This window comes from Vulpes lagopus, chromosome 3 (genome assembly GCF_018345385.1).
Source record: "Vulpes lagopus strain Blue_001 chromosome 3, ASM1834538v1, whole genome shotgun sequence".
In the NCBI taxonomy this organism is placed as follows: domain Eukaryota; kingdom Metazoa; phylum Chordata; class Mammalia; order Carnivora; family Canidae; genus Vulpes; species Vulpes lagopus.
In genome coordinates, this window is record NC_054826.1 from 30092793 (window position 1) to 30114943 (window position 22151).

Genomic DNA, 22151 nt, shown 5'->3' on the forward strand with positions numbered 1-22151 from the left:
TAGGAGACATTAAAATTGATACCACAGAAATACAACAGATCATAATATCACTTAGAACAATTATGCCAACAAACTGAATAACTGAGAAATAAATTCCTAGAAACATACAACATGAGACTGAATCATTCATAAAAAATCTTAACAGACCAATAACAAGTAAGAGACTGAATCAGTAATCAAAAACATCTCAAGAAAAGCTCAGGACCAGATAGTTTAACTGGTGAATTCTACCAAATATTTAAGGAATTAACAATAATCTTAAACTCTTCAAAAAAAAAAAAAAAAAAAGGAAGAAGGCAACACTCCCAAATTCTTTTTACAAGGCCAGCATTACTTTTTTTTTTTTTTTTTTTTAAAGATTTTCTTTATTTGAGAGAGAGCATGAGGGAGATCACAAGCAAGGGCGAGGGATAGAGGGAGAAGCAGGAATCCCTGCTGAGCAGGGAGCTAAATGCAGGACTTGATCCCAGGACCCTGGGATCATGACCTGACCCAAAGGCAGACACTTAACTGAGCCACCTAGGTGCCCCAAGGCAAGCATTACTTTGACACCAAAGCCAGATAAGGGCACTACAAAAAAAGAAAGTCCAATATTTCTGATGAATATATATGCAAAATTCTCAACAAAATATGGGCACACAGAATTCAACAGTACATTTACAGGGTTATACACCATGATCAACTGGGATTTATACCTGGGATGCAAAGATGTTACAACATATGCAAATTAATAGAAGTGATTCACCGCATTAATAGAATAAAGGATAAAAAATCATCTCAACATATGCAGAAAAATTATTTGACAAAAATTCAACATCTTTTCACAATAAAAACTCAAGAAATTAGTCACAGAAAGAACATACCTCCACATAATGAGGGCAAGATATGACATGCTCACAGCTAATGTCATAATCAGTGATGAAGAGTTTCCTCTAAAATCAGGAACAATACAAGGATGCCCATTCTTGCCACTTCTATTCAACATAGTACTGGAAATATGAGATGTGTATTTCTAGACATGATGTATTTTTCATGCCATTGTAACTGATATCTTTACATTTTCACTTTACATCCATTGCATAAACTTTATTTTAAAAAACTTTATGTACAGAAACATTGCTATTTATTTCTAATAATTAACCTATACATTTTCATCTTGTATGCATATCATTTGATCAACAAATGTTTTATTGCTTTCCGATCATACTAATTTTTTTCTTACCTGATTTCTCTGACTAGATCTTTCAATCCAATGTTGAATAAAACTGGTGAGAATGGACATTGTCTTTTTTCTAGATTTTAGGTGGAAATTTTTCTATACACCAATATTAAATTTTGCTATATTTTATAGTACATATTATGTCATGATCAGAAGGGGAAAATGCAAAATGGGAGGCCCATAAGAATATAAGAACTCTCAAGTATTTTCTTTACATAATTTCCTGTTAGTATATTATTATTTCCTTTTCACAACATTTCTGTATGTTCCTGAGACCCTGATTTTCCTATGCTTCCAAAGGGTTAGGTGGAGCCAACTTTCATCAAGACCTCTCAAAGCAAATCACTCAATGGTACATGCCTGAAGGTTTTATTTCCCAGGTCCAAATGGCCAATTATATCCAGTATCAATCATTGTTCACAACAACACAAAGAATTTTCTCATACACATTTGCACATCTTTTTGAGGTATGCCATGTCCTCTCCAGAGATTACCACAGAGTCTTATATCTCAGAGTAAACAAGGCCCTGCAGAGGAAGGGGCAGCTAACCAAGACATAAGAAGGAATCAAGCAGGAACTTTACTACAGGAATCATATTTAGCCACACAGGTCACTACATCCCTCCTACATATGATTTTTCCCCATTGAGATGTTTTCCTAAAGATTCTTATGGGAGAAGAGTTGGGCCCACAATGAAGAATACAGAAACATTTTAGAGACAGCAGGTAGGACTTTTATGTCCTGATTCATACCTGTCTGTGTAAGTTATCCCAGTCACGTCTTTGGCATCCCCCATGGGTTATTCTCTGAGGGCTACTCAATTATAATAACTGGTGCTTTTGGGAAAGGGTAACACACGATCTGTGGTGGTATCATACAGGGTCTTTAGGTGTATAAATCATAACTTGTGTTTTCAAAATGTAATAAAAATTGAGGTCTCCATAACAGTATGAGTTAGGCCACCAGAAACAAGGGCAGTGTAATTGACAAGAAAAGACAGGAAAGGAAACTGGGAATCAGAAACATAGCGTCTAGAATGCAAATCAAACTTAAAGGAATACAACTGGGTATTAGCAACCTCCTGCAAAAGAACAGGGAGGGAAAAAAGGGGATAAATACGAGCTAAACACATATTTTCTGCCAGAATTTTATATACAGATGAGGGAACAGATACTGTGGATGGAAAAGGGTTTCCCTGAAGTCACACAACCTGTGAGTAATGGAATAAGCATTAAAATCCCGGACCAGCTATGTCCTTCCACCATACCAAGCTCCTAGAGGGGAACAGTAAAAGAGAAAAATAGCAAGAAGTGTCAATTGCAAGATCCTGAGTCCATCCACTGACACAGACCAAATTATACTCTTAAAATGAAACACACAAGCAAACAAAAAGACATTTATTGAACCTTATCAATCCAGCTTTCCATCTATCTAAAAGAATAATTTCATAGGTACCTTTAGGAAAAACAAATCCTTCCCCCAAGCACAGTTACTAGGTTGTAGCATCTTTTGACTCAAGCTTTCTTCATGTCCTCTATGGGGAATTACTACACAGTCATAATTATGCTAAGCTAATGTTAATAATATTACCGCATGTCCAATTCCTATTATGTAACATAATCGTAAATATCTAATTTCAAAATAAGCTATATTTGTAACTTTTTATATTTATCATTCAGTTCAAATCTCAAAAGTCTTACATCCATCCCATAATGAAAATGCCCATTCTTTATATAACTGAGATGTCTGTATTATCTCTGATAAAAAAACTAAACACATTAGGAACTTTATTTTGCTTGTGAAATTTTATCAGTAAAGATGCCATCAAACTAATGAAATCCATGAGCTTTGTATTATTTATTAAGGCTTATGCAGATACCTTAGACTTTTCTGGGCTTAGCCCATTCTTATGATTTTACCACTGTATGAATTCTCTGATGCACAGTGAGTTGTGACTTCTGAATGAATGCTTTCCCACATACAGCACACCGATAGGGTTTCTCCCCAGTATGAATTCTCCGATGTACAACAAGGTCTGACTTCTGGGAAAAGGCCTTTCCACATTCAGCACATACATATGGTTTCTCTCCTGTATGAATGCGCTGATGCCCTGGGAGGTGGGACTTCTGAGAGAAGGCTTTTCCACATTCACTACATACATAAGGTTTTTCTCCTGTGTGAATTCTCTGATGTCCAATGAGGTGTGACTGCTGACAGAAGGCTTTTCCACATTCACTGCATTTATAAGGTTTCTCTCCAGTATGCGTTCTCTGATGTATGATGAGCTGTGACTTCCGGGAGAAGGTCTTCCCACATTCAGTACATTCATAAGGTTTCTCCCCAGTATGAATTATCTGATGTATAATGAGTTCTGACTTTCTGCTGAAGGCTTCCTCACACTGAGCACATTTGTAAGGTTTCTCCCCAGTGTGAATTCTTTTGTGTATAATGAGGTGGGACTTCTCACAGAAGGCTTTCCCACATTCAGTACATTCATATGGCTTCTCTCCAGTATGAGCTCTATGATGTATAACCAGCTGTGACTTCTGGGAGAAGGCCTTCCCACATTGATTACATTCATAAGGTTTCTCTCCAGTGTGAATTCTCTGATGTATAATGAGGGGTGATTTCTGGGAGAAGGCTTTCCCACAGTCACTACATTCATATGGTTTTTCTCCAGAGTGAACTCTCTGATGTATAATGAGGGATGATTTCTGAGAGAAAGCTTTTCCACATTCAGAACATTCATAAGGTTTCTCCCCAGTATGAGTTCTCTGATGTACAATGAGATGTGACTTCTCACTGAAGGCTTTCCCACATGCACCACAATCATATGGTTTCTCTCCAGTATGAATTCGTTGATGTATTAGGAGTTGTGACTTTTTTAGAAAAGATTTTCCACATTCAATGCATTCACAGGTCTTCTCTCCAGTTTCATCATTCACATATTGAATAAGAGATTGTTTATTGCTGATAATCTTTCCACATTGACTACCTTCACAGTGTTTCACCCCATTCTGATTTTTTTCATGTTTAGAATAGGAAGAAATAAGTGTACTCCCACATCCAAAATTCTCATCAGTGTTTTTTCTTGCATAACCCCTAGTACAATGGAATAACTTTATATTAGGTTCCAAGCTCTTTTCAAATGAGTTACATTTACACAGTCTTTGTTTTGAAGCATCTAGGTCTGTGTAGTCATGAAATAGTTTTCCTAATGCCTTAAATGAATAGCCAGACTCTTCAACAACTGTTTTATTTTTAATGGTCATGACTTGCCTGAGAAGTCTGTTTTGATTTTCCTGATCTCTCTCCACCTGGTCATCATCCTGCCAGACCTTAAAAATGGAGTACAATGAATGATCTCTTGTTACACTTTCCAATATCTCCTTATGGAAGGAAACACCTCCAAGCATATTCAATTGAGGATTTTCGAGTCTATTCTCACTCTCTGAAAGAATAAAAAATAAATAAGATCAAACAGATAAAAAGACCTAGTAGAGGGCAAAAGAGGTAAAACCAAATGGATGATACATGATAGTCCAACAGACAGAATTGAGAGGGCAAAAGGCCATTTGAAACATGTAAACCTATCACATGAGTAATTAAAGATGGACATTACTTCTGATAGTGGTGGCATGAAGTAGTTGAGGAATTTTCCTCCCCAAAAAACAAAACAAAAAAAGATTTAAAAACAAAACAAAACAGGGACACCTGGGTGGCCCAGCAGTTGAGCATCTGCCTTTGGCTTAAGGTGTGATCCTGGGGTCCAGGATAAAGTCCCACATCGGGCTCCTTTTGGGGAGCCTGCTTCTCCATCTGCCTATCTCATGAATAAATAAATAAAATATTTTTTTTAAAAAAACCACACAACTAATTTAGGGCACTGAAAAAATACCAACGAGAGGTAATAGGCTGAAAAGTGCTTACTCACCAAACATTTCTACTTGATTAGGTAAGAATGGGGAGATTGTGGCATTCTTTCCTAGGGTTTTCTCATCTCCCATCCTGTAACCTAATCCACAGGTTACAGCTTAATGCTATTTAGTAGAGCAGCTAGAAACTTAACAGGAATTTGAAAACAAAAAAGTCATTGAAAGGTTGAGATAATAAACCCTTCCTATACCCCACCTGACCACTAAAATATTTGTGCAAAGATATCCTATAGAGTCCAGCAGAGATTGGAAGTTTAGAAAGTCTTGCAAATTTTTTTTTTTTTATTTATGAGAGTCATACAGAGAGAGAGAGAGAGAGAGGCAGAGACACAGGCAGAGGGAGAAGCAGGCTCCATGCACCGGGAGCCCGACATGGGACTCGATCCCGGGTCTCCAGGATCGCGCCCTGGGCCAAAGGCAGGCGCCAAACCGCTGCGCCACCCAGGGATCCCGTCTTGCAAATTTTTTATACCTTTAAAGTGTTCTGACATATATGCAACTCAGGCAGCAAAGAGTGAAAGCCACAACTGCCTTTTGATATCTAATACCACCTCTGTCCAAATCATTAGCTCACCTCTACTTTATCCAGGTGAAGAGGACTCACTTAGAGAGCCAGACTTCAACACACAAATAAAAACTAAACAGAGGCATCAGCAATGACACTCTGTGGGAGAAACAGATGTCACAGTTTAAGCCCAAGCAAGTTAGATGTCTCTAAGACAAAACAAAAACCCTCAGAAGGACCAGAAAAATCCAGACTACAGTAGATCATCATCTACAATGTAGAGTTTTCAACCAAAAATTACCAGACATATAAAGAAACAGAAAACCGTGGCCTAAGCTAAGGAATAAAACCAGTCAATAGAAGGTGATTCTACATAGGTACAAATGCTGTATTTTGTAAACAAAGATCCCAAAGAAGGTATTATAAACATATTAAAGAACTTCAAGGAAAACACTGTTAGAGAATAAGTGAATGAATATGTAATTTTAAAAGAGAAAAAAGTATACAAAGGAACTAATTTGACTTTTTTGTACCATGATTGTAGTGGTAGTTAATTTACTTACTCTATGCCTAATCTTTACTTTGTGTGAGTTAAAACATAAAAGAACCAAATAAAAATTCTTTTTTTTAAAATTTTTATTTATTTATTTATGATAGTCACAGAGAGAGAGAGAGAGAGAGGCAGAGACATAGGCAGAGGGAGAAGCAGGCTCCATGCACCGGGAGCCTGATGTGGGATTCGATCCCGGGTCTCCAGGATCGCGCCCTGGGCCAAAGGCAAGCACCAAACCACTGCGCCACCCAGGGATCCCCAAATGAAAATTCTAAGACTGAAATTAAAATTTCACCAGATGGGCTTACTAGATTTGAGAAAGCAGAAAGCAAAATCAGAATAAGTAAACTTAAATAAATCACTAAAAATTAAGTAGCCCAAAGAACAAAAAGAGATTATAAAAAAATAAACAAACCTTCAGATATATGTGGTGTAATATTAGGCATTCTATCCAGTATGTGTATAGTTGGAGTGTTTCAAAGGGAAATAAAAAAAGTCAAGAAAAAAATTAGAGGGCCACCGGGTGGCTCAGAGGTTAGCACAGCCTTCAGCCCAGGGCCTGATCCTGGAGATCCAGGATTGAGTCCCACATCGGGTTCCCTGCATGGAGCCTCCTTCTCCCTCTGCCTGTGTCTCTGCCCCCCCCCCCTCTCTGTCTCTCATAAATAAATAAAATTTTAAAAAATTAGAAACATGTCTTTAAAATCACCCAGTTGGTGACAAACATTAATTTACATATCTAAGAAGCTCCATAAACTACAGGCAGGATACCTAGGTAACTAGTCACATCAAAATCAAATTGCTGGGGCAGCCCGGGTGGCTCAATGGTTTAGTGCCTGCCTTCAGCCCAGGGCCTGATGCTGGAGACCCAGGTTCATGTCCCAGTCAGGCTCCCTGCATGGAGCCTGCTTCTCCCTCTGCCTATGTCTCTGCCTATCTCTCTGTCTCTGTGTCTTTCATGAATAAATAAAATCTTTAAAAACAAAACAAAACAAAATCAAATTGCCAAAAAATGAAGACAAAGAAAAATCTTGAAAGTAGTAAGAAAAAAAATGACACATCATGCTTAGGAGAGTAATAGTACTGCAAGTTGAGTTTCAACACACTAAAAAAAACCGAAACACTGGAGTGACACATTCAAAATACTAAAAAGAAAGCAACTTGTCAACCAAGAATTCTATATCAAGTGAAACTTTCCTTTAAACATGGCAAAATAAAGGCATTTGCAGATAAACAAAAATATCTGCTAGCAGAACTGATTTACAAAATGTACTAAAGAAAATCTCTCTGACAACACAATACCAGATGATAAGTTAAATCCATAGGACACTAGGATTTTTTTAAGTGTGTAGGTAAATATAAGGAATTTGGATGTCTGTTTTTTCCTTTTCTTTTGTTTAAAAAACTTTTTAAAGAAAAAATAACAACATTGTCAAACCTATGACAAACTTAAGTGTAACATACATGATTAAAAGAACAAAGCAGGGACACCTGGGTGGCTCAGTAGCTGAATGTCTGCCTTTGGCTCAGGTCATGATCCCAGGGTACTGGGATCAAGTCTTGAATCAGGCTCCCTGCAGTGAGCTTGCTACTCCCTCTGCCTATGTCTCTGCCTCTCTCTGTGTGTCTCTCATGAATAAACAAAATCTTAAAAAAACAAAAAACAAAAAGCAACACCAAAGCAGCACAGGATGGTCAGGGAGAGTAGAAAATGGAACTGTGCTACTGCAAAGTTTCTATGTTTTGCCAGAAAAATAAAGAGGTATTAACATGCAGTAGGTTATAAGAAGTTAAATATCACATTGTAATCCCCACTGCTATATCACACACGTAGAACTATGAAGAAAAATTCAACCAGGCAATTAAGATGGTATGCCAAAAGATGTTCTTTAAACATTTTTTTTTTTTTAATCTTTATTTATTTATGATAGTCACAGAGAGAGAGAAAGAGGCAGAGACATAGGCAGAGGGAGAGGCAGGCTCCATGCACCGGGAGCCCGATGTGGGATTCGATCCCGGGTCTCCAGGATCGCGCCCTGGGCCAAAGGCAGGCGCCAAACCGCTGCGCCACCCAGGGATCCCCAAAAGATGTTCTTTAAACATAAAAGACAGGAAAAGAAAAAGGACCTAAAGAAAGATTAAAGAAATAGAAAACAAATAGCAAAATGGCAAATATAAATCAAAACAAATCAACAATTACATTAACTGGGAATGGAATAATATTCTAATCAGAAACCATCAGACTGGATTAAATGGTAAGAATCAACTGTACGTTATAAGAATTTTATTTTATTTTAGTTTTTATTTTTTTGAGTTAAAGAACAGAGGTATTAAGATACAAAGAAAGCTCTCAGGAGTGAGAGGGGTCCCAACAGGGTTGCCCAAGAAATTAATTTTAAATTCAAAGGCAGGCTAAAAGTAAAAGAATGGGAGGGAAAACATCATGCAAACTATAAGCACAAGAGAGGTAAAGTAACTATATTAATATTAGACAATACAGACTTCAGGACAATAAATATTATTAGAAACAAAAAGTATATTTCAAAATTGTGAGATTTGCAAAAAGATAGAACTATAAATGTATCTCTACCTACCACAAATGCCCACAACACACAAACCACAACAAAAATAAAAGGAAAAACAAATTAGTAATTATGTCCACAGATTTCAACATCCCTCTCACAAAGATTTCTAAAACAAGTAGACAAAAAAATCATTAAGCATCAATGAACCTGACCTAACATCTGTAGATATCCCATCCAATAACAGAACACACATTCATTTCAAGAATACATGAATCAGACATCAGAATAGACTATATATTGGGCTTCAAAACAAGCTGCAATTTTATGAGGATAGAAATTATACAGAGTATATTCTCCAACCATAATTAAATTAGAAATAAATAATGAAAGGGATCTTGAAAATTCCAGCAAACATTTGGAAAACAATATACATATAAATAACCTGTATGTTAAACAGTCTAGTAAGAAATAGAAAATAACTTGAAGTGACTAAAAATGAAAACAATCTATCACATTTTCTGAAACAAAGTTAAAAAAGGAATACTTAAGAAGGCAAGTTGTATGCAGGTAGTCCTCATCTTGAATGATTCCAATAGGCATGAATTTCAGTTAGCACAGTTTAGTTACATAACACCAGTCTGGCAACATTACAGTTAACATTTTAATTACCACAGTATACTATTTATGACTAATAGCATAAAGTACAAACTTCACTGCTAGCACTTCACTTCCATCCAAAATCCCTATGTAAATAACAGATATGCTTCATGATCTGTACCTAATCATTTCACTTATTTCAAAGTCTATTGATTTTTAACTGCACATCTGTTATCCAATATATATACAGAATGCAAAATGTATAGGTGTGTTTCCTCCTTGTCTCCCACACACGGTATTTTACAAATATGAATAATTAAAAAATTAAAGTGGCCTACAAAGCTGAAAATGCAGCAAAGAAACAACACTAACAACACTGGATGTGTTTAGAAAATAACTGATCACAGAAATGGTAGCACTGCCACTATTCATGAGATTTTAGGTATGTAGCCAGAACTTAGTGAAGGCAAAACTTACCGACATAAATTCTTGGGTTATGATGAAAAGAATAAATATATTACACAGAAAATGAACCTGGCGAAAATCTTTACATTATCTTGGACATATATCACAACACTGAAAACACAAAGGGTAAAATGCTGGTAGCTAATCCAATCTAGAAAAGAGTTTGATAATTTGGTAAGGCATAGAAAACAAGCTCACTTCCTATCATAAGTTATATAATGATAAGAAGGTAGACACTGTTCAAACTACTCTATATAAGATTGTTGAAAAGTCATTTTCAATGCTGTCAGTGTTTTAAATTGCAAGGTAGTAACTATTTATTTTACTGTATTTTCATTTCTCTATACAGTTATAACAAATAGACTGTTTTGAATGTTTTCACAAAAAAGTTTAAATGTCACAAAGCAATTGTAGTTTTTTCCCTTGATTATGAAGATTACTTTGCAAAGTTTTGACTTCTATGGTAACTTTTATGGTCCCTCACTACCATACAAGGTGAGAATTACCTGTATTTAAATGCTCATATTAGAAAACAATATGAGTCTCAATTAATAATCTAAGTTTCCACCTTAAAAAGCTAGAAAAAGAATAAATTAAACCCAAAATAAGTAGAAGACAGGAAAAATAAAGACCAGAGTGGAAGTCAATGAAACAGAAAATGGACAAATAGAAAAAATATCAATGAAATAAACTGATCTGAATAAACTAATAAAATTAACATGTTTTAGCTAGCAATGAGGAAAAAAAAAAGAAAGCAGGCATAAAGTAGCAACATCAAAGCATAAAGTAGCAACATCAGCAAAGACAGAACATCTCTAGACTAAATCCTACAGACATAAGAAAAAAATAAAGAATTATGAAAGATTTTATACCAATGAATTTGACAATTTGAATAAAATAAAAAACATTCTTTTAAAGGACATGAATTACCAGAACTGGCTCAAGAAAAAAAGGTAACTTGAATAGATTCACATCAAGGAAAGAAACTTAGTAAATTAAAATCTTCCCACAAAAAAAAATGTTCAGACCTAGACTGGTAATTTCCATTACTGTAATAAACCATAACCATGAGTGCAATACCTTCTCTAGGTCTGTGGGCTCCTCTAGTAAATCATCAAACCTAAGGGTGGTCTTCCAGACCCCCAGTATATGTAGCAAACCAAATCCAGCAATATATAAAAAGAACTATACACCATCACCAAGTGGAACTTGTCCCAGAATGTAATGTTGGTTTACTATCCAATGACAGGTTAATTGAACAGCATATAAACAGACCATTTAAGTAAATGCAGAAAATGCATTTGTCAAAATCTAACACATTTTCAGGATAAAAACATCAACAAAATTGGAATAAAAAAGAAATTCTTCAACCTGACAAAAGGCATGACAACTTACAGCTAATATAATTAACAGTGAAAGACCGGTTTTTTCCCCCCCTAAGATCAGGAATAAGACAAGGAGGTCCCTTCACCATCCTATTCAATATTGCACTGGAGGTTCTAGCCAGGGTACTTAGGCAAGAAAATGAAATAAAAGGAATCCAATGTGTGAAGGAATGTCTCAATTTGTAGATGACAAAACCATTTATACAGAAAATCCTAGGAAATAAACTAAAGAACAAGTAGAACTAATAAATGAATTTATTATTAAGTCTGCAGAGTAACAGACCAATATGCAAAATCAATTCTATTTCCATATAACTACAATGGACAATCCAAAAATTAAATTAATGAAACTGTATATACAACAGCATCAGACAGAATAAAATACTAAGTAATAAATTTAACAATTATAGAATTTATACTTTGAGAACTATTGTCGAAAACATTAATCTAAATGAAAGAGGAAAATTACATGTTCTGCGGATTGGAAGATTTAATATAGTTAAGACAACAGTACTCCTCAAATTGATCTATAAATTCAACTAATCTTTGTCAGAATCTAAAGATAGTTATTTGTAGAAATGGATACACTTATTCCAAAATTCATATGAACCCTCAAGAGCCAAGGTTTCCAGTCTTGGAAAAGAAAAACAATGTTAGAAGAATGGCATTTCCCAATTTCAAAACTTACTACAAGCAACAATAGTCCAGAGATTGGCATAAAGACAGATCTATAGGCAAAAGAATAGTACAGTCGGAAATAAACCCGTTCATTTAAGGCTAATTGATCTTTGGCTAAGGCTCCAAGATCATTCAATAGGAAAAGAATAATCACTTCAATAAACAGTGCTGGAACAAATTTATTCTATGATGCCCTCATTACCCTGATTCCAAAACCAGATAAAGACACCACACAGAAAAAGAGAACTACAGGCCAATATCTCTGATGAACATACATGCGAAAATCCTCAACAAAATATCAGCAAACAAATTCAATAATACATTTAAAAAAATCATTCACCATGATCAAGTGGGATTTATTCCTGGCTTGCAAGGGTGGTTCAATATTCCCAAAAGAATCAACTGATATGTCACAGCAATAAGAAAAAGGATAAAGCCAAGTGATCATTTCAATAGATACAGAAAAAGCATTTGACAAGGTATACATATATTCGTGATAAATGTTTCCTCAACAAAGTAGATTTAGAGGGAACATGCCTCAACATAAAGACCATATATGAAAAACCTACAGCTAACATCATACTCAATGTGGGAAAACTGAGAGCTTTTCCTCTAAGGTCAGGAATAAAGGATGTCCATTTTTATTCAACATGGTACTGGAAGTCCTAGCCACAGCAATAAAAGGCATCCAAATTAGTAAGGAAGAAGTAAAACCTTCAGTATTTGTAGATGACATGATACTATATACAGAAAATCTTAAAGACTCCACCAAAAAGCTTCTGGAAATGATAAATGGATTCAGTAAACTCACAGGATACACTGTCAATGTACAGAAATTCATTGCATTCCTATTAAATATATAATAATATATAATAATATATATAATATATAATAATTCATATTAAATAATGAAGGCACTAATAGAAAAATTAAGAAAACAATCTCATTTACAGCTGTACCAAAAATAATAAAATACCTAGGAATAAACTTAACCAAAGAGATGAAAGATTTACATTCTGAAAACTATAAAACATTGATAAAAGAAATTAAGATAACACAAACAGAAAGACATTCCATGCTCAATGATTGTAAGAACAAATATTGTTAAAATTTCTATACTACCCAAAGCAATCCACACATTTAAGGCAATCCCTATTAAAATATCAACGCATTATTCACAAAACTAGAAGAAAAAAATCCTAAAATTTGTATGGAACTTCAAAAGATCCAGAATAGCCAAAGCAACATGAAAAAGAAAAACAAAACTGGAGGCATCACAATTCCAGACTTCACATTATATTACAAAACTGCAGTAATCAAAACAGTATGGTACTGGTACAAAAATAGACACATGGATCAAAAGAACAGGATAGATAGCCCAGATATAAACCCACAATTCTGTGGTCAATTAATCTGCAACAAAGAAGGCAAGCATATGCAATGGAAAGACAGTCTCTTCAACAAGTAGTGTTGAGAAAATTGGACAGCTACATGCAAAAGAATGAAAATGGACCACTTTCTTACACCTTACACAAAAATAAACCCAAATGCACTAAGGACCTAATTGTGAGATCTGAAACCATAAAAATCCTAGAAGAGTACAGACAATAATTTCTCTGACATCTGCCGTAACAACATCTTTTTAGATATGTCTCCTGAGGCAAAGGAAACAAAAAGGAAAAATAAATTATTAGGACTGCATCAAAATAAAAAGCTCTACACAGCAAAGAAAATAACCAGTAAAACTAAAAGACAACCTACAGAATGGGAGAAGATATTTTCAAATGATATATCTGATAAAGGGCTAGTATCCAAAATATATAAAGAACTTATACAACTCAATACCCCAAATCCAAATAATCCAATTTAAAATGGGCAGTAGATATGAACAGCCATATCTCCAAAGACAACATCCAGATGGCCAACAGACAGGAAAACATGCTCAACATCATTCATCATCAGGGAAATGCAAATCAAAACCACAATGAGTAGTCACCTCATACCTGTCAGAATGTCTAAACTGAAAAGCTCAAAAAACAAGAGTTGGTGAGGATGTGGAGGCAAAGGAACACTTGTACACTGCTGGTGTGAATGCAAACCAGTGCAGCCAGTATGCAAAACAGTATGGAGGTTCCTCAAAAAATTAAAAACAGAACTACCCTGTGATCGGTAATCACATTACTGGGTATTTACCCAAAGAATACAAAAATCCTAATTCAAAGGGATATATGCATCCCTATGTTTATTGCAGCACTATTTTACAATAGTTAATTTATAGAAGCAGGCTAAGTGTCCATCAACAGATGAATGGATAAAAAAGATGTGGTATATTGTGTATATCAATGGACTATTATTCAGCCATAAGAAAGAATGAAATCTTGCCATTTGCAACATATATGGATCTTGAGAGTATAATACTAAATGAAATAAGCCAGAGAAATATTTGATTTTACTCCCATGTAGAATTTAAGAAACAAACAAATGAACAAAAAAAAACTAAACAAAAAAAGAAACCAAAAAAGAGACTCAACTATAGAGAACAGAGGTCGAGCAGAGGGAAGGTGGGTGAGGGGATGGGTGAAATAGGTGAAGGGGATTAAAGGTACACTTATCTTGATGAGCGCTAAATAATATAAGGAATTGCTGAATTGCTAGGTTGTACACCCGAAACTAATACAACACTGTATTTAACTACACTAGTATTTAAAAAATATATAAATAGGGGGATCCCTGGGTGGTTCAGCGGTTTGGTGCCTGCCTTTGGCCCAGGGCGTGATCCTGGAGTCCCGGGATCGAGTCCCATGTCAGGCTCCCAGCATGGAGCCTGCTTCTCCCTCTGCCTGTGTCTCTGCCTCTCTCTCTCTCTGTGTCTATCATAAATAAATAAATAAATAAATAAATAAATAAATAAATAAATCTTTTAAAAAATAAAAATAAAAAATAAAAATACAAATAAATAAAAACACATCATAATAAAAATCAAAATAAATAAAATAAATAAATAAATGGTGCTGGAACACATGGATTGCCACATGCAAAAGAATGAAGTTGGACCCTTAATTCACACCACATGCAAAAATTAACTCAAAATGGATCAAAGACCTAGATGTAAGAGCACTAAAAGTATAAAACTTTTAGAGAAAAATAGAGAAACTGGACTTCATCAAAATTAAAAAATCTTGTGCTTGAAAGGATACTATCAAGAGAGTGGAGAGACAACCCACAAGATGGAAGTATTTGCAAATCATATGTCTGGTTAAGAGACTTAAGTCAAATGAGAACTCTAGAAGCTTCCAGGTTGGTGAACACATGGAGGTGCTGGGAGAGTGGTACACCAGGAGAGGGTATGTAGTAAGTTCTGCGGCCTTTCCCCATACCCTGCCCTATGTATCCCCCCATCTGGATGTTTCTGGGTTACATCCTTTTATGGTAAACTGGCAATCTACATAAAGCAAAGAAGAGCTATGAGAGTCCTCCAGATTTCTCTTCCCCTGTATCAGTGACAAAGTGGACTGCAGATGGTGTTAACTTCACTCCATTTGGATTCCTGAGGCATATAGAGCATGCCCCCTGCTGAACTGTGTTGGAAACGTAGCATGTCAAGGAAACAAAACACTGTTGTGTTAAAGCATTGGCACTTAGAGATTAATTTGTAATATAGTAACATCTAGCCTGTCCTAATTAATAATAAAATACCAGAAGAAAATAACAAAAAAGAACTCTATAAAATACACTTTATCCATACAAAGAACCTTTACATAAAAGCTCCATATAAGTTCTATATAAGAATTTTATCTCTATAAGGAATTCTTACAACTCAGTAATAAAAAGACAATTCCAAATAGACAAAGGATCTCAACAGACTATTTTCCAAAGAAGATGCAGAACGGCCAACAAGCAGATGAAAATATATTCAATATAATTAGTCATTACAGACCATTTTACTTAAACACAAAGTTCCTATATGACCCAGCAATTCCACGCCTAGGTATATACCAAAAAAAAGTTAAGCGTATGTCTACACAAAAACTCATACATGAATGCTTATAGTAACATTATTCATGTTACCAAATATCCATTAACTAATAATTGTATAACCAAATGTAGTATATCCATACAATGGAGTATTATTCAGCCAAAAAGAAATGAAGTACTGATATATGCTATAATGTTGACAACCCTCAAAAATGGTGTGGTAACCGAAAGAAGCCAGTCACAAAACGCCACATGTTATATGATTTCATTTTTTTTAATATGATTTCATTTAAATAAAATACCAAGAGTAGGCAAATCAACAGAGAGTGAAAGCAGACAGTAGTAGTTGCTTAGGTCTGGGAGATGGGGAGCAGGAGTGTGATAGCTCAGGAATGTGACATAATTTCTTTTGCAAGTGATAAAAATACTTTAAAATTGACTGTGGCAATTGTTATACGTATCTGTGAATACACTATAAACCACTGAGTTAAAAAAAAACAGAGTTGTTAACTTTGAATGAGTGAATTGTAAGGCATGTAAGTTATATCTTAAAGTCATTTAAATAAAACAATAACAAAATTTCAGAGTATAGCTACAAGTATGGACTTTTAACTGTCTGTATTCACACTCTGTATCCATGTTTATAATCCATTACTCCCCAATAAATATTTTTTATTGAAGTTAAGCCTAGCAAATTCCTGCAGAAAAGCCATAACGATTCCTAACTCCAAGAATTTGTACACATCCATTGCTAGAGCTTACCTTCACCCTCCTCCTGCCTAACCCACCCTTCAAATATACTTGAGAGTAGCTGGTTCATGCTTGGAAAAAATGCCTTCTTAAGTTATGCCACATCTCTTTAGACTATAATTTTCAGTGAACTCCTAAAACATTAACTATACTGGTTATACAATTTTATACAGCCATGAACTTTGATGTCTTGTCTTTCCATGTATAACCTATGGTCCTGAAAAGCATCTGACTTCTATTGCCTTTGAATTTCTTCTAGAAAGGCACTAAAGATATGATTGTTGAGTAAATCTGTGAGAAATTTTTCTTTTCTTCATGATTCGCTATTAATTAACAAGTTGTTGAATACTTACATGTTCAGCAGAGGAGCAAGAAAGAATAGGAGCTGCCAATCTGAGTGGAAGCATAAGTCTCAGCTACCAGCCAATTAAAAACAAAACCAAGGGAACTGAGATTTCACTTCCATTGACTCCCACCTGCCAGATTTTTACCTGGATAGATCCAATTTGGTATGTCTCTCTTTATGATCCATGGCTCTTCTCCTTGTTCCAACTTTGAGATGACATCTGGTTTGGAAACTGGATGTCCTATTACAGGGAAATCAGAGAGGAATTGGGTTGACTATACTGAAGAAAACAGAAAGGGTGATAGGCACCTGGACTGTTCAGCTGGTCAAGTGTCCGACTCTTAATCTCAGTTCAGGTCTTGATCTCAGAGTTGTGAGTCAAGATCTACTAAAAAAAAAAAAAAAAAAAAAGGCTGCTATTTAAAAAGCCCCACAGTGAAGCTGTCCAGCTGGCTCAGCAGAACCTTCTGCTGGAGAGAGAAAAGAACACAAATTTAGTCATTACCTATGTCAGGAACCCATCCACCTTGTCAACTTGATCAAGTGAGAAGAGAGAGGCATGGGATTAGATGTTGAGATATCTGGGGAAGCCATCCTTACCCAGTGAGACCAGGTGGCTGAAGTTCTCCAGCATCACATCTCTGTATAGGGTCCTCTGAGCAGGATCCAGTTGCTGCCACTCCTCCTTGGTGAAAGCTACAGCCACATCCTCAAATGACAATGGACCCTATAACAGCATGCTCCGTTTCAATCTGAAGTGATCATTCTCATTTTTAGCATAGCATGCCAAACCATATGCCCAATTCTACATCATGCCTATTTAGAAAAATGATGTAAAATTCTGTATTTAGCAAAAAGAGTCAAACACATCAGAGGAACAGAAGAGCAAAAGAGACTTAATCACAAATGGGAATTCAATAAAGGTAGCATTTTGAATAAATGAGTTATTCGGCAAATGATATTGGGAAAACTGGATAGTCAATCAGTTAAATAATGAAGTTGAAACTTCACATTTTACAAACAATAGAATCAATAATTTTCAGATGGAGAAAAAAATCTAAGCATCACAAATTATTAATACTGGTTATCCTAGGAGGAAGAAAATGCTAGGGTCCCTTTCACTTTATAATTTTTATCTTTTGTATTTTTTAAAATGTTTTTACCAAGTAGGGATAATTCAGTCCAGGACAAAAAATAGTAAAATGATTTTATAAATTTAAAAAAAAAAGGGGGGACCAAAAACTGGCATTCAGTTGAGGAGCATCCTCACAAACCCTGAGACCATAGCAAGGCTATGGAGAATCAGAGACCCCTGTGCTCCAAGTGTTTGCCAGTGAATTTTAGGTAAAGAACTGCCTATTTGGAAGAAATAATTACTTTGGAGACAAATAGATACTCATCATTCCATTTTATCTAGGTTTTATCTTTGGATAAAATGTACCTTAGTTCCTCAAAGAATAATGTTTATGGAGTTCAGCTCTAACATTATGACAACTGCCCTCTAAAAAAAATATTTAAAGACACAATCACAAAAAAAATCTACTGACACATTTATGCAGAAGTATAGGTCAGGACATCATCTAAAGAAGACCCTCCCAAAATAAATTTCTTTTGTCCTAAAGGCAAGAAATACTTTCATTGAAGATTGAGCTGATTTCTATTTGTGGAGAATGCCAAATCATGTATATGATGTCCTCTATCTCTCCACTGTGGCTGCTAGAAAAGATGGAACAAATCTGCACTTTATTTTTTTCAAATTTGCATTTTATTACATACTTATATAAAATAAACATAATGTAAATATAATGTATATTATATCTATATAAGACTTATATATACATACATGAACTAAATAGTTATTTTATGTGGCTTAAAAGCACATAATCTACATATTATACAGCAACTCGTTCCAAGTCTTTGTTCTACGTTTTCCCTAATTCTAATTTTTAGCTTTCTGCACTTTTCCATTTGATTATATGGAAACTAACTACAAAATAAGCAAGCAACTCACATGAGACTTGGTCATTTTCTGTTTTTCTTCCAAAAGAGCAGAGGTGTGAGGAATCAGGACTGAAAGACAGACTATATCTCCAGGAGCCATTTACCAGTCTAGAAACAACCACCAATAGAAGTCAGATGGGAAACAGGCCATGCTGTAGAAGGGTCTGTAAGCACCATGTGAAAAAAAAAAGTTCTCTTGTGATCATATGATCACAGAGAACTTGTAGAAGGTATATTTTTAATTGGTTGAATGCAGATATTTCTGTTGATATACAAACACCTTATTGTTCCCCTTTGAACTAGCAATTCTCTTTGTAATTCTATCTGTAAGACTCTAAATAAGACAATAGTCATGTATACATATATATGTAAGAGTTAACTGAAGACAGAGCAGTTCCCTGATAATAACCAAGTAGAAAACCAAGGAATGCACCCATATTCCCTAGTCACAAGCAGCTGGCAAAATCCTAAGAACTCTTTTATATTTTCCCCTAACCCAGCAAATTCTCTTGCCAAATCAAAATTCACAGATTAAAACTGTTGATTTTTGGGACACCTGGGTGGCTCAGTGGTTGAGCGGCTGCCTTTGGCTCAGGTGGTGATCCCAGGGTTCTGGGATCCAGTCCTACATTCAGGCTCCTCGGAGGGAGCCTGCTTCTCCCTCTATGTCTCTGCCCTTCTCTGTGTCTCTTATGAATAAATTTTTAAAATCTTAAATAAATAGATAGACAATAAATAAATAAATAAATAAATAAATAAATAAATAAATAAATAAAAACTTGATTTTAGCATGTTTTTTGTTGAAGTTTGTATTGCTGGTATTCAGTAGTGCGGTTGCCTACGTAAGAAAATAGTGTCAGGTTAGAACCTTTGAAACAGGAATATACTACAATCCAGAAAGATACTTACCTGGTAAATTCTTCTCAGTCCCAGGATGGGTCACACAGAGAAGACTGAACTCATTCACAAGAAGTGAGTATTCCCATGAAAAGTAGATAGTTTCCTATAGGGTTATCCCAGGCTTGTTCAAAATCAACCTGGAAGGAAAACCATCAATGCTCCTCTCTGGACATCAAACTGTGGAATGAGTAAAAAGCAGGTGTTTTAATAAATGTTTGCTGAACAGAAAATAGAACAATTTCAATAGACAGAAAGATGCAGGGCTGAAATCGCACCTCATATATGAAAAAGAAAAAAACTGGCACTCAAATTCTCCTATTTAACATAATTACCCAGAACATCAACATCAGGCAAGGCCACTCTGTGACCATGACGGAACAAGACAGAAACAAGACCTCTCCAAAATCATGTCTGAACACAGACCCAAAGCACCAGCAGGGTCCAACCCCGTCTCCGAGTTCACAGGAGCTACTGCTACCTCCTTACCTATTACAGCCTCAGCTTCAGGGCAGTCTTTCCTCTCTCTAGACTCATGGACATTCCCCAACACTGAATTCCTCCACTTCCTCACAACATCCAAGTCAGAGCAGGGCCCACCCCCTTAGGCCCTCCCCCAAATCACCTAACACAAGGAGAAATCCTAGAAGAAGTTCTAGACCCTCTTACGGAGAAGCCCCCACTTTCCTCACGGTGCGCGCGTTCCCGACTAGATGCTAGAGCCATAAACTCAACTGATTGAGCTACAGGGTGTTCCTGGGGGTCTTCGGCTAGAGAGAATTAACAACGGTAGACCTTTAGATTTGTTTGCTCTCACGTTCGGAGGACGTTTTCTTCCCGGAGGACGCGAGGGATCCAGGGCGATGGGAGGTTTGAGAAAACATCTGAGGTGGGGCTTCACCTTGGGGGCGGCCTCGGACCTGCAGAAATTGTAAAGTGAGGCCTTTCCCACCAAACTAGAGCTGACCTTCATCGGCCCGGGGCTGCTTTAATGACCCCTACAAATCAACGAATTACCCAGGCGCAGGAGTCCCAAATCCCAAAGAGCACCTGCACTGAATCCCGACCACTGGTCCACAGAACACTGGCCGCACGGAACCCCTGACACACAGATCATACAGCTCTCCCTATTACTGACCCCTAGACGGACCCAACACTCATCCCACAGACCTCCCATCAGAACGCACAGGCCTCCGATTACTGACTCCCGCAGACCCCCGCCCCAGTATTAACCCCAGACTTCCTCCTGACCCAACCCATACATCCCCCTTCTGACCCCCAGCTCGATTATCAGGCCCCGAAACGTCAGTCCCGGCCTAACCCTCGTCGTCTGTCACAGATTAACGTGGATTGATGAACTCTCCCGCTTCCTGTCTGGAAGAGCCCAGCGCGGGGCTCCCGAGCATGCGCCGTGCCGTACAGAGCGGTTTCGCCCCCTCGGCATCCTCGGCGGCTTTGTTCAGGAGGCAAGATGGCGGCCCCCAGGCGCGGGGGCTCGTGGTGGGAGCCGCCATCTTGGGGGACCCGGCGGGTCCGTGCAGGCGGAGGAATTCGGTGTAAGGCCAGCGTTTGGACGGTGCCACCGCGGCAGCGAGGGGAGGGGGGCAAGAACTGAAAGGAGGATGCTACAAACCGGTGAGGTGCGAAGTTTTGCAGAGAGCTCTTACAGGAGGACTGGGGGCGAAGTTGCAGTAGTACAGTCCTTTACTGGGGAAAAAGGAATTTGGAATAGTGCAATCCTTTTGTAGGGGATTCTACTTAAAAGTGCCGATGATGGAACAGCCCAGAATTCCACCGAGGGACCAAAGTGGAGGCCGAGTTAGGGGGCGGTGCAGGGGAACGGAGAGGTATCGTGAACTTCTAATTATGCTAAAAAAACAATGAGAAGGAATCCGCCAAAGGGAAGGGACGACCACAGTAATGTGTTGCAGGGACCGACTGATGAAAAAAAGGAAAACTGAGACAGGGAAAAGAGACCGAGGCACAAAATAAAGGAGAACCTGGGGAACAGAGAATAGAGGCTAAGGGACAAGAGGGGGTGGGTGGGGGGAGACTGAGGAAGGCCCCGGGAAATCCTCGTCTGGCCCGCGAAGGTCTGGGTGTGAGGAGATGGGTGGGAAAAGTTGAGGCAAAGTGCGAACCGTATGGGGCGACTCAGAAAGTCAGGCGGTGAGCAGCATCGCTCTTTAAACTCAACTGGATGATGAGGCATAGATTTTGTGCTTCCCCAGTCACCGTTGCTGTTTTCTCCCCTGGCTTCTGAGGGTGTACCCATGAGGGTACATCATCCCTCAGGAGAGATGCGTTTCAAGTGTGTAA

General features: G+C 37.1%; 1 protein-coding gene across 10 annotated transcripts; it reads right to left on the minus strand.

Moving 5' to 3' along the window:
* Positions 1 to 597: 597 nt before the first annotated feature.
* LOC121486161 (zinc finger protein 300-like) lies at positions 598 to 21324 on the minus strand. Of its 10 annotated transcripts, none has more exons than XM_041746931.1 (7): positions 21154 to 21324; positions 20628 to 20752; positions 19845 to 20012; positions 18946 to 19043; positions 17535 to 17661; positions 17080 to 17175; positions 598 to 4671 (listed from the first exon to the last, which is right to left on the minus strand). In XM_041746931.1, the coding sequence occupies exons 4-7, from the start codon at positions 19033 to 19035 to the stop codon at positions 3128 to 3130; spliced, it is 1857 nt and encodes a 618-aa protein (XP_041602865.1). In that variant the 5' UTR covers positions 19036 to 19043; positions 19845 to 20012; positions 20628 to 20752; positions 21154 to 21324; the 3' UTR covers positions 598 to 3127. The 10 variants fall into 10 exon arrangements, 9 of the variants coding, with proteins under 9 accessions (XP_041602865.1, XP_041602868.1, XP_041602869.1 ...); XM_041746934.1 differs by having other exon boundaries at positions 20650 to 20752; positions 21109 to 21324; XM_041746935.1 differs by having other exon boundaries at positions 19845 to 19972; positions 21109 to 21324.
* Between the last annotated feature and the right edge of the window lie 827 nt (positions 21325 to 22151).